Source organism: Chiloscyllium plagiosum, unplaced genomic scaffold (genome assembly GCF_037043375.1).
Source record: "Chiloscyllium plagiosum isolate Xiang-an unplaced genomic scaffold, Cpla_swu_hap1 HiC_scaffold_39, whole genome shotgun sequence".
Taxonomy (NCBI): domain Eukaryota; kingdom Metazoa; phylum Chordata; class Chondrichthyes; order Orectolobiformes; family Hemiscylliidae; genus Chiloscyllium; species Chiloscyllium plagiosum.
The window spans coordinates 41,918,128-41,935,054 of record NW_028270177.1 but is presented as its reverse complement, the minus strand read 5'-3'; the positions used below and the strand labels follow the sequence as shown (position 1 = coordinate 41,935,054).

Sequence of the window (16,927 nt, the reverse complement as noted above, 5' to 3'; positions counted from 1 at the left end):
TGGGAAGAATAGAAATGCAAAACATTATTTAAATTGTGAAAAACTGCAGAATGCTGCAGCACAGAGGGATCTCAAGGTACTTGAATTAAATCACAATAAGTTAGTATGCACATGATTAAGGCAGCAAATGGAATGTTTTGTTAGACAGAAGAATTATAATAATAGGAAAGTTTGTTATAACAGTACAAATTGGTGAGAATACTTTTATGATACTGTTAAGGCCACAAATGTTTAGAGAAAAGTTCAAAAACATCATATTTGACTGTCAGAAACATGACACAAGATTTCAAGTTTTTATACGAAAACAAGTTTTATTCCATATAAAAAGTGAAGCAAAACAAACACCATTATCAATGTAACTATTTATGCTACTTTTGAGTAGCTCCCAAGATTACCCTTACCTTATGAAGTCTTGAAGATTTAGTCACTTTGCACCAACCAAAATGCATGCCACAAAGCTCCAGAATTTACTTTAATTTTTGATTGGTATTCCTATTGTTCTTGGAAGTAAGATTCTATGAGGGCCCTTCCATTAGCTTTAGGCTATATGGTATTTACTAACAAGGAATTCTTGAGTTTTCTACCACCTCTCCATTTCTTTTCACTGGGGAATACATAAACAAGTTACATTTACTTCAATGAAAGATTTGGAGTTCCAGCTCCATAACAAGCCCAGAAATACACACTTACTTCTGACCTGGTGAGATAACTACAGTTAAAAGCTAACCTATTTTTAACTCCAAGTTTGCTTGAAATAATTCATTTGAGATGCCAGCAATTAATTAACTGTCTTTAAACTAAAGGCAAGGCAAGGATTATAAGCAACAGACAGGCAAGTAGAGTTTAGACTAAAATCAAATCAGTTCTGACCTTCTTGAGGAGTTGAGCAGACTCGATGGGCCATTTGCTGCACTCTAATATTCTTATTTTCATACAAGGACAGTTTGATATAAAGTGTTTACAAAATGAGATGTTTAATGTCATAAATAGTTAAGTCAAACATAAAAGTGAAACATACTTCAAAATGTAATCACTGCTTTGGCCTTGGGTGCAATATTGCAGATAGTACTGGACTTCAGAAGTCACGTAATTATCTTTGGAAAGCTTGAGAAAATATTGAGATTAGATTAGATTAGCCACAGTGTGGAAACAGGCCCTTTGGCCCAACCAGTCCACACCGACCCTCTGAAGAATAACCCACCCTTACCCACTTCCTTCTGACTAATGCACCTAACATTATGGGCAATTTAGCATTGCCAATTCGCCTAACCTGCACATCTTTGGACTGTGGGAGGAAACTGGAGCACCCGGAGAAAACCCATGCAGAATGTGCAAACGCCACACAGACAGTCGCCTGAGGCTGGAAGTGAACCTGGGACCCTGGTGCTGTGAAGCAGCAGTGCTAACCACTGAGCCCCAAGATCTAACTAGGAATGCAGGACTTCAGTTATGATATGGGTTAGAAATTGAGGACTGTTTCCCTTCGAACAGAAATGATTTGGAGATGATCTAATAGAGAATATGATGATGAGGGGTTTTCATTAAGAAAAATAATTCACGCTGGTGATTAGCTGAGTAAGTGCAGGTCATGTATTTAATATCATTGGACTAAGATCTAGTAGGAGAATTGCTTCTAGATCTTGACTATCAGGAACTTGAAGTCTTTACGTAAAAAAATGATGGAAGCAGATTTGATAAATAATTTTAAAGTGATAGTTTAAAAACGTGATAGCATTGTTTTTTAAAAATGAATTCCTGTTAACTGCTGTCTTTGAAGCAGTGAATGTCACTGATAACACCAATTTGTTTAAGAAGTCAGCAATGGTCCTTTAAGATTAGTGCAATCATAACAAAGACAGAAGTCACACAACACCAAGTTATTGTCCAAAAGGCTTATTTAAAACACAAGCATTCAGAGTGTAGCCTTTTGTCAGATGATGTAGGGGCTGTGCACCAAAAAGCTTGTGATTTCAAATACACCTGTTGGACAATAACCTGGTGTTGTGTGATTTCTGACATTAGGAGAAAGTGAGGACTGCACATGATGGAGATCAGAGCTGAAAAATGTGTTGCTGGAAAAGCGCAGCAGGTCAAGCAGCATCCAAGGAGCAGGAGAATCGACGTTTCGGGCATAAACCCTTCTTCAGGAATGGTGACTTCTGACATTGTCCACCCCAGTCCAATACCAGCACCTCCACATCATAATCACCACAAGCTCTGGATGAAGGAGGCATTACTAGTTGAATGAGGTTCAAGGGTTCAGGTGTCAATAGGGAAGTATTTAGGAAACAATGATCACAGTATCACAAGGTTTAGATTAGCTCCAGTACTTTGGCTCCATGTAAATATGATGCAGTGACATTAGATTTTTTTAGATTAGATTCCCTTACAGTGTGGAAACAGGCCCTTCAGCCCAAATAGTACACACTGACCCTCTGAAGAGTAACCCACCCAGACCCAGTTCCCTCTGACTAATGCACCTAACACTATGAGGCTGAAATCGAACCTGGGACCCTGGTGCTGGGAGGCAGCAGTGCTAACCACTGAGCCAATGTGCCGCCCTCCAAGGATCATTCACTGTCCTTGCAAATTTTAAACAGTAGGTGTTCAAAACGTAGCAGCTACACTTTACATTTCCCATTGGACAAAAGCTTATTTTTGGCCACTGAATAATGCTCATTTTAAGAAGTTTTCAGGTCCTGCATATTCATGAAAATAGAACATTTGTATTAAAACTGAGGGAACAGATTACATCTCTTGGGATGGTCTATAAATTATTCCGTTCACTGCAGAAAACCATAAGTGTTAAGGAAGCCTTATTGACATTCAGGAAATATCTGATCAAATTCAATTACATCTGGTATCAGTTATATCCATGTTTAAATAGCTAAATTTGAAGAATGTGTTTATTCAAAGCTCAACAAATACATCTTGACAGAATTTATAAGAGGAAACATACTGCTGGAATGGCCAGCAATATCACCGCCTCTCCTCACTGCATAACCTGTTCCACATACTTGCTCTCCACACAATCCTGTTCCATTATGATTCGGAGATGCCGGTGTTGGACTGGGGTGTACAAAGTTAAAAATCACACAACACCAGGTTATAGTCCAACAGGTTTAATTGGAAGCTCCGAAAGCTAGTTGCTTCCAATTAAACCTGTTGGACTATAACCTGGTGTTGTGTGATTTTTAACTCTGTTCCATTATGAGTGACTGTAGAAAAATCCAGAACAACAACAGATTTGGAAATTCAACAGGAAACGTAAATTACACAACAAAGAAATGTCTCAATCTAAAGTTAGACTCTTGTAGCAGTTTTCTGGACATTAGAATAGAATAGAATCCCTACAGTGTGGAAACAGACCCTTCAGCCCAACAAGTCCACATCAATCCTCTGAAAAGAAACCGACCTAGACCTCTTCCTTTATTCTCTATTTATCCCTGACTAATGCACCTAACATACATACCCCTGAATACCATGGGCAATTTAGCATGGCCAATTCACCTAACCTGCCCATCTTTGAACTGTGGTAGGAAACCGGAGCACCTGGAGAAACCCACACAGACAAGGGGAGAATATACAAACTCCACACAGTCGCCCAAGGCTGGAATCGAACCTGGGTCCCTGGAGCTGTGAGGCACCATTGCCAAAAATCCTTTACTGCCATTTAAGAAGAGATTTATCAGGATGCTGTCTGGACTGGAGGGCATGTCTTATGAAGTAAGGTAGAGGATTCTAGGACTTTTCTCATGGGAGTGAAGAAGAATGAGAGGTGACTTGATGGAGGTGTACAAGACATATATAGAGTAGATAGCCAGAGACTTTTTCCCAGGGCAGAAATGGCTATCACAAGGGGCATAATTTTAAGGTGACTAGAGGAAGGTTTAGGGGGAGATGTCAGAGTTAGGTTGTTTACACAGAGATTAGTGGGTGTGTGGAATGTGCTACTAGTGGTGGTGGTAGAGTCAGATACATTAGGGACATTTAAACAACTCTTGGATCGGCACATGGAAGACAGTACAATGAAGGGTATGTAGGTTAGTTTGATCTTAAGGGTAGGATAAAAGGTTGGCACAACATCGATGGGTCGATGAATCAAAGGGTCTGTACTGTACTGTTCTACTCTATGTTCTACAATACAATAAAATGTGCAAACTCCATACAGACAATCACCAAAGGCTGGTATAGAACCCAGCCTGGCACTGCGAGGCAGTCGTGCTAAGCATTGAGCCACCGTGCCTATTAGTTATAGATTACCATCCTGAAAATGGTTCCTTTACCCCAATTCTCTGATTTCTACTAGTTACCCAGTCCTCTAACGATGCTAATTAATGTATTACCCCAACACAATGGGCTCTTATTAAGTAGCCTTATCAAATGCCTTTTGGAAATCCTAATTTACTCCACCTATTGGTTCCCCTTTAGCTATCCTGCTTGGTACCTCCTCAAAGAATAGTAATAAATCTGTTAGGCATGAATACCCTTTTGAGAAGTACACTGATTGCTTGATCCTATTATGCATTTCTAAATGCTCTCTACTTCATCATTTCTACTGGACTTTAACATCTTCCTTAGAGATGTTAAGCTCTATTGTTACTTCATTTTCTTATCCCCCCATTTTTGAATGAGGAAGTTATTTGGGCAGCTTTTCTGTTCTCTGGGAATTTTCCAGAATCTAAGGATTTGTGGAAGATTACTACCAGCACATCTAACTCTGTAGCTACTTCTTTGAATAACATGGGATGTTATCACTTAGGTCTAGAGGATATATTTGGCTTTAGCTCCATCAGTCTTGCACATTTCTCTTGTGATAAAAGTATTGGATTTATTCTTTCCCCATCTTTTGATTATTTTGTTTAGTATTTTGGGAATGTCATTAATGTCCTCTATTATGAAGGTTGATGCAAAGTATTTATTCAACTCTTCTGCCATTTTGTGCTTCTCTGTTATTATGTCCCAAGGCTCATTGCCTGAGGAGCCTGTGTTCAGTATAGCTTTTTTATTAATCTTTATATTTTTACTGTCTGTTCTTTAATTACTTGCTTGTTTATCCTAATTGTTTATCTTCTCTCTCTTTATTTTTCTTGGATATCTTGTTGCCTTTAAAAACTCTCCCAATCCTCTGGTTTTTCACCACATTGTATGCCTTTTTCTTTCCAAATAATTTGATCCTTAATTTCCTTGGTCAACTATGATGGTTTATCCACTTCCTAGAGTCCTCCTTTCTCACTGGGGACTGAATTCCACTTATCATTTGGAAGATACTACCTGTGACACGACAGCATTCCAATGCTTCCCTTCTGACTATGCAGCACTCTCTCAATACCTTCTCTCCAAAAGTGCAAAGACCCTCAGAACTGCCCCTCAACATTGCAGCGTTTCTTCAGTATCACCTCTCTGACAATACAGCTCTCCTTCAACAGTGCACTTCTCCCTCCTCTTTCCTCAGCACGGACTCTCCATAACAGTACAGTACTCCCTCCATACCACCTGTCACTGTGCTATGCTCCCTCAGAACATGCCCATCCAACAGTGCAGTGCCCCCTCAGTACTGATCCTTTACTGTTCAGTGTTCCCTTATTACTGACCCTCTGGCAGTGTAGCACTCCCTCAGTATTCATGCTCTAACAGTAAGCACTCCCTCAGAGTTGACCCACTGACCCTCCAGTAGCTTACTGAAAGAAGATAGCCAAAATAAGTAACAGTTATTTAAGTCTGCAGAGTAAGCAGAGGAAACAGGAACTCTGTGAGGGGAAAAAAAAGCTCTAAGATTGCCCAGGTTCAAACTAGTAAAGTCATCCTAATGGAACTTTGTTGTAAAGAAAGAAATCAGCAGAGTTAGCTCAGAAGTACTGAGAATGCAACCTGTACAGGGGACGGAGTTGTCCACAGTCAAGAGGCATTAAACAAAGAACCTCAGAAAACAGCTGGAACTGAGGAAAATTAAAATTAATTCTAGAGGACTGTGGCATACATTTGGAGAGCTCACAAAGGCAAATACCAGTTTGGATGTGTTTTATAGTGAAAAGGAGCAATTTGAAGTAAACATAGGTTTAACTTGTGTTAAATCTGCTTGTTTTGTTTAATTCTTTTAAATAGAATGAAGTTTGTGTTTTTGTTTTAAAACATTAAATCTTGTGGTGTAGTTCTCATTTTAACTTAATCTTTCATTGGATGCGGGCATCACTGGGTAGGCCAGCATTTATTTTCCATTGCTAATTGCCCAGAGGACAGTTAAGAGTAAACCACATTACTGTGTGTCTGGAGACACCTGTAAGCCAGACCAGGTGAGGATGGCAGATTTCCTCCCTAAAGGACATTAATGAACCAGATGAGCTTTTGTAACAGTTTACATGATCACCATTAGTCCTGGTCAGAAGTCACATGATCCCAGGTTATAGTCTAACAGGCTTATATGAAATCACAAGCTTTTGGAGTGCTGCTCTGTCATCAGGTGAAGTCCTTTACCTGACAACGAAGCAGTGGTCTGATAGCTTGTGATTTCAAATAAAGCTGTTGACTGTAACCTGGTATTGTGAGACTTCTGACTTTGTCTTCACCAGTCCAACATAGGCACCTCCACATCATGGCTACAATTGGATCTGCTCTTCATTCCAGATTTGATTGAATTCAAACTTCATCATCTGCCATGGTGGGATTTGAACCCATGCTCTCAAAACATTTTCCTTGGTCTCTGAATTGTTAGCCCAGTGATATAACAATTGAAGAGAAAACCAACAGTAAACAATCTCTAACCAGATTTAACTAGTAACACTGTTGTTAGGTTTCAAAAAGCCTCAGTAGTTATTTCCCTATCCCTAACTCTAGCTGAGACTGTTAACCATGCACAAACTAAAGATCCCTTTGTGGCCCAAACTTTTCTTTGTCTTTTTCATGGTTGAAGTTTCTAATCCAATTTCATGCTCAATATCTACAGGACCACTCATCCTCAAATTTGACCCTGATTCAGCTGTACCATGATATTTCTTGGTTTAACCTGAGAAAATTTACCTACAGTAAAAGATAAAACAATTTCTTTAAGATAAAAATATGAAGAAATCCTATGTTGTATCACTACCCCACAAGGTTTCTGAAAGCTGCAACTGACTCTCTCAAAGGTCCAGAACTTCCATTGCTCACTATGTAACTTCTGCATTTAATGCATAATAAATATATTCTTCCCATTTAAACTCTTTGTAGATATCTAAATTTACAGTTCTAAGGATAGAGAAATAGTTGAGTGTCAATGAGAGTAATTAGCAAGATACTGAGATTGAAACTTGAATGAAATCCCATTCTGTGCAACAGAAGGTGAAGTGATGTCCATCCTTTTCTATAATCATATATGAGCATTTGCTCTCAGTTCTTTTTTTCCTGTACTGTGCATCAAGCTTGCATTGGTTAAGTTCATGAGGAAGACATAGTCAGCTTTGTAGACTCAATCATTTTCTTGTTAAATGAATTATGTTCTGTTCTGCAACTTGCCTCCTCAGTAAGGGTTATGCATCCAGAGGAAATGAATTGTGTTCACAATAGCTACTTTCGCCTGCGCATGCTGACTTCCATTCTTGCCAACTCTTCGTACGACTGATAGAATAGCTTGAATTCTCTGGATCCCCAGGCTCTCCACACACGCAGGTCCCAATCTCTGGTCTCATTCCTAAAGCAACAGACCACTGTGTCCTTTGCCACAACTGCAGCATCCACGAGTTTTCTGTGGAGTTGAGAAAGTAAAACAGGATATTGTCAGTACTAAAGGCTTTTATCAATGTTTTCAGTTAAATACAAAGTACCAATCTACAATACTGGCAAACAAGGCTGTTGAGAAAACTGGGTGTTCTTGAACTCCTAAAAATGTGGCAAGTTTAGCTCAGAGACAGGAAATGAAAGGTAATGGTTGACTGGTGTTTTATGACTGAAAAGCGGTTTTCAGTGGGGTTCTGCAGGGATTAATATTGCTCTTTATGGGACAAATTAATGATTGAGTGTACAGTATTTAGAATATCAACAAGGTGGATGGTTGGCAGTTTCAGATGATCTAAACTTTGGCTCAGTGGTTGGCTGTAAGGAAGAAAGCAGGAATAAACAACAAATGGAATTCAGTCTGCAGCTGTGTTAGACGGTCTATTTGGGAAGGAAAACAAATGGCAGCTTTATTGTAGTAGTAGCAACATTTGAGGAATCTTTGGAAAAGGGTGAGCCGGAAAAGCCAATATATATGAAAAGCATAACAGTACTTCAGATAGAGCATGTTTTCTCAGAACCTACAAGGAAAAGGGACATGGCTTTGGACATTCAAGAAAATTCACCCATGATTACTGACTCCACCACAGCAGATTCTGAATATTTTATATCAAAGGGAGAGGTATTTCCTTGCTCTTCTAATCAAGGAGGTAGAAGAAGAAAGACACTGGAAGAAGTGAGTCATTGACACTGGATAATGACATAACTGTCATCCACAAAGTCTAAATGAAGGATGAAAATAAAAATTATTGAGAATAATTAATCTACCCTGAAATTATAAACTGGTCCCATTATGCAGAGTTGAATTAAAGAGTGACTTTGACAATGGAGAAGTTATAATTGGACTAATGCAACAAATCCTTGCAAAAAGAATTGATATTATCTTGGGGAATAATCTGGCTGGTTCAAAAGTATTGACCTCACAAGGGCATTGGATCAATGAATGAAAGTTAAAGAAACTGAGATTCTATAGGAGATGTCCTGGGTTAATTCCTGACTATGTTGTAACTAGACCTCAAACTCAGAATTAGACACAAAGAGGAGGAATCTACGTAAACTTGACAGGATGCAAAAAGTCAGTTATCTGACAGGGGTGGCATGGTTGCTCAGTGGTTAGCACTGTTGCCTCACAGAGCCAGGGACCTAGGTTTGATTCCAGCCTTAGGCAACCGTCTGTGTGGAGTTTGCACATTCTCCCCATGTCTGCATGGGTCTCCTCCGGATGCTTTGGTTTCCTCCTACAGTCCAAAGATGCGCGGGTTAGGTAAACTGGCCATGCTAAATTGCCCATAATGTTCAGGAATGTGCAGGCTAGGTGCAATGTCAGGGGAACTGCAGAGCCATAGGGTAGGGGAATGGGTCTGGGTAGGATACTCATTGCAGGGTTGGCTAAATGGCCTGTTTCCACACTGTAGGGATTCTAAGATGACAGTATTTTCGAAAACTTAAGATAAAAAGATGATAAAGAGAATGAGGCTGATATGTTTCACTCATCTTCTTCGATAGAAATGCTACAGAATGATTGAATTGAAAGAGCTATATCAAACAGCCCACTTAGAATTTGAATCAGAATTCATACTCGATTGTAATTACTTAAAAGAAAAAGTGTTAATGAAGTAATGGAGACTGCCTCAAATAACAGCCAATGAGAAATCGGCTGTTGTGAATCTGGGATCGGTTAGCTCAGTTAGTTAGTTTACAATACAGGGAGACACTAATAGCACAGGTTAATGTTTTGCAATGGCTAAGGTTACCATGAAGGTCCCAATTCTCAACTTTGCCCCAAGCCTGAGATGTGATGACACTCAGGATAAACTCACCATCAGTTGCATCATTCTAATCAGAGAGCAGTACTATGGACTTCTGGGACTATGGCAACTTTACCTTTAGTTTCATCTGCGTATCATAATGCAATATTATAAGTCATAGTCATAGAGATGTACAGCACAGAAACAGACCCTTCAGTCCAACCTGTCCATGCTGCCCAGATATCCCAACCTAATCTAGTCCCACTTGCCAGCACCCGGCCCATATCTCTCCAAACCCCTCCTATTCGTATACCCATCTAGATGCCTTTTAAATGTTATAATTGTACCAGCCTCCACCACTTCCTCTGACAGCTCATTCCATACACGTACCACTCATTGCGTAAAAGGTTGCCCCTTAGGTCTCTTTTATATCTTTCCCCTCTCACCCTAAACCTATGCCTTCTAGTTCTGGACTCCCCTACCCCAGGGAAAAGACTTTGTCTATATACCCTATCCATGCCCCTCATAATTTTGTATAAACCTCTATCAGGTCACCCCTCAGCCTCCGATGCTCCAGGATCCCTATAGCTCAAATCCTCCAACCCTGGCAACATCTTGTCTGAACCCCTTTCAGGTTTCACAACATTTTTCCAATAGGAAGGAGACCAGAATTGCAAGCAATATTCCAACAGTGGCCTAACCAATGTTTTGTACAGCCACAATATGACCTCCCAACTCCTGTACTCAATACAGCCGGGTAGGTTTTTTTCCCTTTAAAAGTGCGCAGGAGAAGAACCCGAGGCACTACAGAGGTAGTGTCTCCCACCCGCCCTCCTCCTCTAACCGAAATAATAAGACCCGTTGTGGTAAGTAGGTAAGTGCTGCATTTTGCTTGTTGTATTCTTTAGACCCAGTTTTTTTTTTAATAAAAGGTTACTTTCAGAGGGATGGCAGTGAAGGCAGTGCAATGTTCCTCTTGCAACATGTTTGAGGTGAGGGATGCCATGGACGTCCCTGCTGATAACACTTGCAGGAAGTGCACCCATTTCCAGCTCCTCCAAGACCGTGTTAGGGAACTGGAGCTGGAGTTGGATGAACTTAGGATCATTCGGGAGGCAGAGAGGGTCATAGATCGGAGCTTTAGGGAAGTAGTAACTCCAAAGATGGCAGATAGATGGATGACAGTGAGGGGGACTGGGAGGAAGCAGCCAGTGCAGGGACCCCCTGCGGCCGTTCCCCTCAAGAACAAGTATACCGTTTTGGATACTTGTGGGGGGGGGGACTTACCAGGGGCAAGTAACGGGGCTCAGGCCTCTGGCACGGAGCCTGTCCCCGTTACTCAGAAGGGAAGGGTGGAGAAGAGCAGAGCAATAGTAATTGGGGACTCGATAGTTCGGGGCACAGATAGGAGGTTTTGTGGGAACGAGAGAGACTCACGTTTGGTATGTTGCCTCCCAGGTGCAAGGGTACGTGATGTCTCTGATCGTGTTTTCCGGGTCCTTAAGGGGGAGGGGAAGCAGCCCGAAGTCGTGGTCCACATTGGCACCAATGACATAGGTAGGAGGAGCGCTGAGGATGTTAGGCAGGCTTTCAGGGAGCTAGGTTGGAAGCTCAGAGTTAGAACGAACAGAGTTGTTGTCTCTGGTTTGTTACCCGTGCCACGTGATAGAGAGTCGAGGAATAGGGAGAGAGAACAGTTAAATGCGTGGCTACAGGGATGGTGCAGGAGGGAGGGATTCCGGTATTTGGGTAACTGGGGTTCTTTCTGGGGAAGGTGGGACCTCTATAAACAGGATGGTCTACACCTGAACCTGAGGGGCACCAGTATCCTTGGTGGGAGGTTTGCTAGTGCTCTTGGGAGGGGGTTTAAACTAACTCTGCAGGGGCATGGGAACCCAGACTGTAGCTTTAGGGTGCAGGACCTGGAGTGTAGGGAGGTTAGGAACATGGCATCAATTTCAAAGGAGGGTGCCTGTAAACAGGAAAGTGGTTTGAAGTGTGTATACTTCAATGCAAGAAGTATACGAAATAAGGTAGGTGAACTTGCAGCGTGGGTTGGTACCTGGGACTTCGATGTTGTGGCTATTACGGAGACATAGGTAGAACAGGGACAGGATTGGCTGTTGCAGGTTCCAGGGTTTAAATGTTTTAGTAGGGTCAGAGGTGGGGGTAAAAGAGGGGGAGGTGTGGCATTGCTTGTCAAAGATAGTATTACAGCTGTGGAAAGGACGATGGATGAAGACTCGCCATCTGAGGTAGTTTGGGCTGAGGTTAGGAATAGGAAAGGTGAGCTCACCCTGTTAGGAGTTTTTTTACAGGCCTCCTAATAGTCCTAGAAACGTAGAAGAAAGGATTGCGAGGATGATTCAAGAGAAGAGTGAAAGTAATAGGGTGGTTGTTATGGGGGACTTTAACTTTCCTGATATTGATTGGGAAAGCTATAGCTCAAGTTCGTTAGATGGGTCAGTGTTTGTCCAATGTGTGCAGGAGGGTTTCCTGACACAATATGTAGATAGGCCAACAAGAGGTGAGGCCATACTGGATTTGGTTCTGGGTAATGAACCAGGCCAGGTGTTAGAATTAGAGGTAGGTGAGCACTTTGGGGACAGTGACCACAATTCGGTGACTTTTACTCTAGTGATGGAGAGGGATAAGTGTGCACTAAAGGGCAAGAGTTATAGATGGGGGCAGGGAAATTATGATGCTGTGAGGCATGACTTAGGATGTGTGGCCTGGAAAAGTAAGCTTCAAGGCAAGGGTGTAATTGATATGTGGAGCTTGTTCAAGGAGCAACTATTGAGTGTCCTTGATAAGTATGTGCCCGTCAGGCAGGGAGTAAAGGGTCGTGTGAGGGAGCCGTGGTTTAATAAGGAATTGGAATCCCTTGTTAAATGGAAGAGGGCGGCCTATGTAAAGATGAGGCGTGAAGGTTCAATTGGGGCGATTGAGAGTTATAAGGTAGGCAGGAAGGACCTGAAGAGAGAGCTAAGAGCAGCAAGGAGGGGACATGAAAGGTCCTTAGTTGGTAGGATTAGGGAAAACCCTAAGGCTTTCTATAGGTATGTCAGGAATAAAAGAATGACTAGGGTAGGAATAGGTCCAGTCAAGGATAGTAGTGGGAAGTTGCGTGTGGAGGCTGAAGAGATTGGGGAGACACTGAATGAATACTTTTCGTCAGTATTCAATCAGGAACAGGACATTGTTGTCAATGTGAGTACTGAGTCACAATTAAGTAGAATGGATGGCTTTGAGGTATGTAGAGAAGAGGTGTTGGAAATTCTGGAAAGGGTGAAAATAGATAAGTCCCCTGGGCCTGATGGCATTTATCCTAGGATTCTCTGGGAAGCAAGGGAGGAGATTGCAGAGCCATTGGCCTTGATTTTTATGTCCTCGTTGTCTACAGGAGTAGTGCCAGAAGATTGGAGGCTAGCAAATGTGGTTCCCTTGTTCAAGAAGGGGAGTAGGGATAACCCTAGTAACTATAGGCCGGTGAGTCTCACTTCTGTTGTGGGCAAAATCTTAGAGAGAATTGTAAGGGATAGGATTTATGAACATCTGGATAGGAATAATGTGATCAAGGATAGTCAGCATGGTTTTGTGAAGGGCAGGTCGTGCCTCACAAACCTTATTGAATTCTTTGAGAAGGTGACTAAGGAGGTGGACGAGGGGAAAGCAGTAGATGTGGTGTATATGGATTTTAGTAAGGCGTTTGATAAGGTTCCCCATGGTAGACTACTGCAAAAAAATACGGAGGTATGGCATTGAGGGTGAGTTTGAGGTTTGGATTAGGAGTTGGCTGGCTGGAAGAAGACAGAGGGTAGTAGTTGATGGCAAAGGTTCATCTTGGAGTGCCGTCACTAGCGGTGTTCCGCAAGGATCTGTTTTGGGACCATTGCTGTTTGTCATTTTTATAAATGACCTGGAGGAGGGGTTAGAAGGTTGGGTGAGCAAGTTTGCGGATGATACGAAAGTCGGACGAGTTGTAGACAGTGAGGAAGGATGTGGCAGGTTACAGCGGGATATAGATAAGCTGCAGAACTGGGCAGAAAGGTGGCAAATGGAGTTCAATGTAGCTAAGTGTGAGGTGATTCACTTTGGTAAGAGTAATAAAAAGATGGGGTACTGGGCTAACGGTCAGATACTTGGTAGTGTGGATGAGCAGAGGGATCTTGGTGTCCATGTACACAAATCTTTGAAAGTTGCCACCCAGGTAAATAGTGCGGTGAAGAAGGCATATGGCGTACTGGCTTTTATTGGTAGAGGAATTGAGTTCCGGAGTACTGAGGTCATGTTGCAGTTGTATAAGACTCTGGTGCGGCCGCATCTGGAGTATTGTGTGCAGTTTTGGTCGCCATACTATAGGAAGGATGTGGAGACACTGGAACGGGTGCAGAGGAGGTTTACCAGGATGTTGCCTGGTATGGTAGGAAGATCGTATGAGGAAAGGCTGAGGCACTTGGGGTTGTTTTCATTGGAGAAAAGAAGGTTTTGGGGTGACTTGATAGAGGTGTATAAGATGATTAGGGGTTTAGATAGGGTCGGCAGTGAGAATCTTTTTCCACGTATGGAGTCAGCTATTACAAGGGGGCATAGCTTTAAATTAAGGGGGGGTAGGTATAGGACAGATGTTAGGGGTAGGTTCTTTACTCAGCGAGTCGTGAGTTCATGGAATGCCCTGCCAGTAGCAGTGGTGGACTCTCCCTCATTATGGGCATTTAAGCGGGCATTGGATAGGCATATGGAGGATAGTGGGCTAGTGTAGGTTAGGTGGGCTTGGATCGGCGCAACATCGAGGGCCGAAGGGCCTGTACTGCGCTGTATTCTTCTATGTTCTATGTTCTATTCGACCAATAAAGAAAAGCATACTAAAGGTCTTTGTCACTAATCCTATCTAACTGCGACTCCACTTTCAAGGAGCTATGAACCTGCACTCCAAGGTCTCTTTGTTCAGCAACACTCCTTAGAACCTTACCATTAACTGTATAAGTCCTGCTAAAATTTGCTTTCCCAAAATGCAGCACCTCACATTTATCTAAATTAAACTCCATCTGCCATTTCTCAGCACATTGGCCCATCTGATTAAGATCCTGTTGTACTCTGAGGTAACTTTCTTTGCTGTCCACTGGACCTCCAAGTTTGGTGTCACGAGCAAACTTACTAACTATACCTCTTATGCTCACATCCAAGTCATTTATATAAATAACGAAAAGTAGTGGACCCAGCACCAATCCTTGCGGCACTCCACTAGTCATGGGCCTCCAGTCTGAAAAGCAACCCTCTACCACTACCCTCTGTCTTATACCAATGAGCCAGTCCTGTATCCAAGTGGCTAGTTCTTCCTGCATTTTCCATGAGAACTAACCTTACTAACCAGTCTCCCATGGGGAATCTTTTCGAACGCCTTACTGAAGTCCATATAGATCACATCTATCACTCTGCCCTCATCAATCCTCTTTGTTACTTCTTCAAAAAACTCAATCAAGTTTGTGAGACATGATTTACCACACACAAAGCCATGTTGTCTAATCATTCCTTGCCTTTCCAAATGTTTATGAAATTCACATGATAGGTCGCTTATGTATTAGAAAAACACAGGCTAAAATACCAAAACATTTTGATGTGATGAGATTACATATAGAAAGTGTAAAATTTTCCCAGACTTTCCATACATTCAAACAGGGATAGGAGGGAAATGCCAATCATCAATTAAAACTAGCGCCCTTAATCCCAATACCACATTTCAAAGAAATATTTAGCAGAGTCTTTATTGGTTGTGTTAGACCACTATCTGAAATTAGCAGTGCAAATAGGTATCTTTGAACAACAATGATCAGCATATCTTTGTGAGTGGGAGATCATGGCTCTCAAATTTGTTCTTTGATGAAGTGACCAGGAGGGGAGATTGGCAGATGTAGTCTATATGGATGGCAATAAGGCCTTGGATAATTTTCCACAAGGTAGGCTGCTCTGGAGGGCGAGATTGCATGAAATCCAGGGCAAACTGGCAAATTGGATACACAATTGGTTTGATGGTAAGAAACGGAGAGTAAAGTAGAAGGATGCTTGTCGGATTGGAGATCTGTGACTAGTATAGTGCCTCAGGGCCCGATGCTGGGCCCATTGCTGCTTGTTATCCATACCAATGATTTGGATGAGAATGTACAAGGCATGATTAGTAAGTTTGCAGATGACACTAAAATAGGCAGTATCGTGCACAGCGAGGAAGGTTCCCATAAACTGCAGCAGGACCTTGATCAGCTGGTGAGGTGGACTGAGAAATGGTAAATGGAGTTTGTTTGAGGTCTTGCATTTTGGAAAATCAAATCAGGTAGGTCTTTCATGGTGAATGGTAGGGCCTTAAGAAGTGTAGTGGAACAGAGGGACCTTAGGAGTTCAGGTGCACAGTTCTCTGAAAGTGGAGTCACAGGTAGACAGAGCGGTGAAGAATGCTTTTGGCACACTGGCTTTCATCAGTCAGGGCACAGTGTATACATATTGGGAAGTTTCGTTGCAGTTATATAGGACATTGCTGAGGCTGCACATGGAGTATTAGTGTTCAGTTTTGGTCACCTTGTTATAGGAAGGATGTTATTAAACTGGAAAGAGGGAAGAAGAAATTTACAAGGATGTTGCCTGGATGCAAGGATCTGAGTTATTGGGAGAGCTTAGACAAGCTAAGACATTCTTCTTTAGAGAATAGGAAACTGAGGGGGGACGTTAAAGAGCTGGACAAGACCATTAGAGGCATGGATAGGGTGAATGCACTCTGTCTATTTCCCAGGGTTGAGGAATCAAGGACTAGAGGGCATCAGTTTAAGGTTAGAGGGGAAAGAATAAAAGGGAACCTGAAGGGCAACTTTTTTACACAGAGGGTGGTACTCATGTAGAATGAGCTGCCAGCGGAAGTGGTTGAGGCGGGTACATTAATAACATTTAAAACGCATTTGGGCAAATACATGGACGGGGAAAGAATTAAAAGGATATGGGCCAAGTGCAGGAAAATGAGTTTGGCGTGGACAGAAGAGAATGAGCAGAGAGAGGGTAGGGCCAATCAGGGATAGTGAGGGACCTTGTGCCTGGAGTCTGAAGAAGTAGGGGAGGCCCTAAATAAGTCTTTTGCTTCAGTATTCACGAGAGAGTGGGACCTTGTTAATAGGCTTGTACAAATTGATATTAAGGATGTGGATGTGCTGGAAATTCTGGGAAGCATCAAGATAGATATGTCCCCAGGGCCAGACCAGATTTATCCAAGATTGCTACAGGAAGCAAGGAATGAGGTTGCTGCACCTCTGGTGATGATCTTTGCATCTTCACTCTCCAAGGGAGTAGTACCAGATGTTTGAGGGCGATTAATGTTGTTCCTCTGTTCAACAGAGGGAATAGGGAAATCCTATGTCTTATGTCCGTGGTAAGCAAGGTACTGGAAAGGA

At 42.2% G+C, this 16,927-nt stretch overlaps 1 protein-coding gene across 2 annotated transcripts in view; it reads right to left on the bottom strand.

Moving 5' to 3' along the window:
* Nucleotides 1–291: 291 nt before the first annotated feature.
* lrrk1 (leucine-rich repeat kinase 1) overlaps nucleotides 292–16,927 on the bottom strand; it is a 252,945-nt gene continuing 236,309 nt past the window's right edge. For both annotated transcript variants that reach the window (XM_043677668.2, XM_087981352.1), the window contains one exon: nucleotides 292–7,720. In XM_043677668.2, the coding sequence (XP_043533603.2) occupies nucleotides 7,543–7,720 (178 nt within the window). In that variant the 3' untranslated portion in view covers nucleotides 292–7,542. The remainder of the gene's footprint in view (nucleotides 7,721–16,927) is intronic.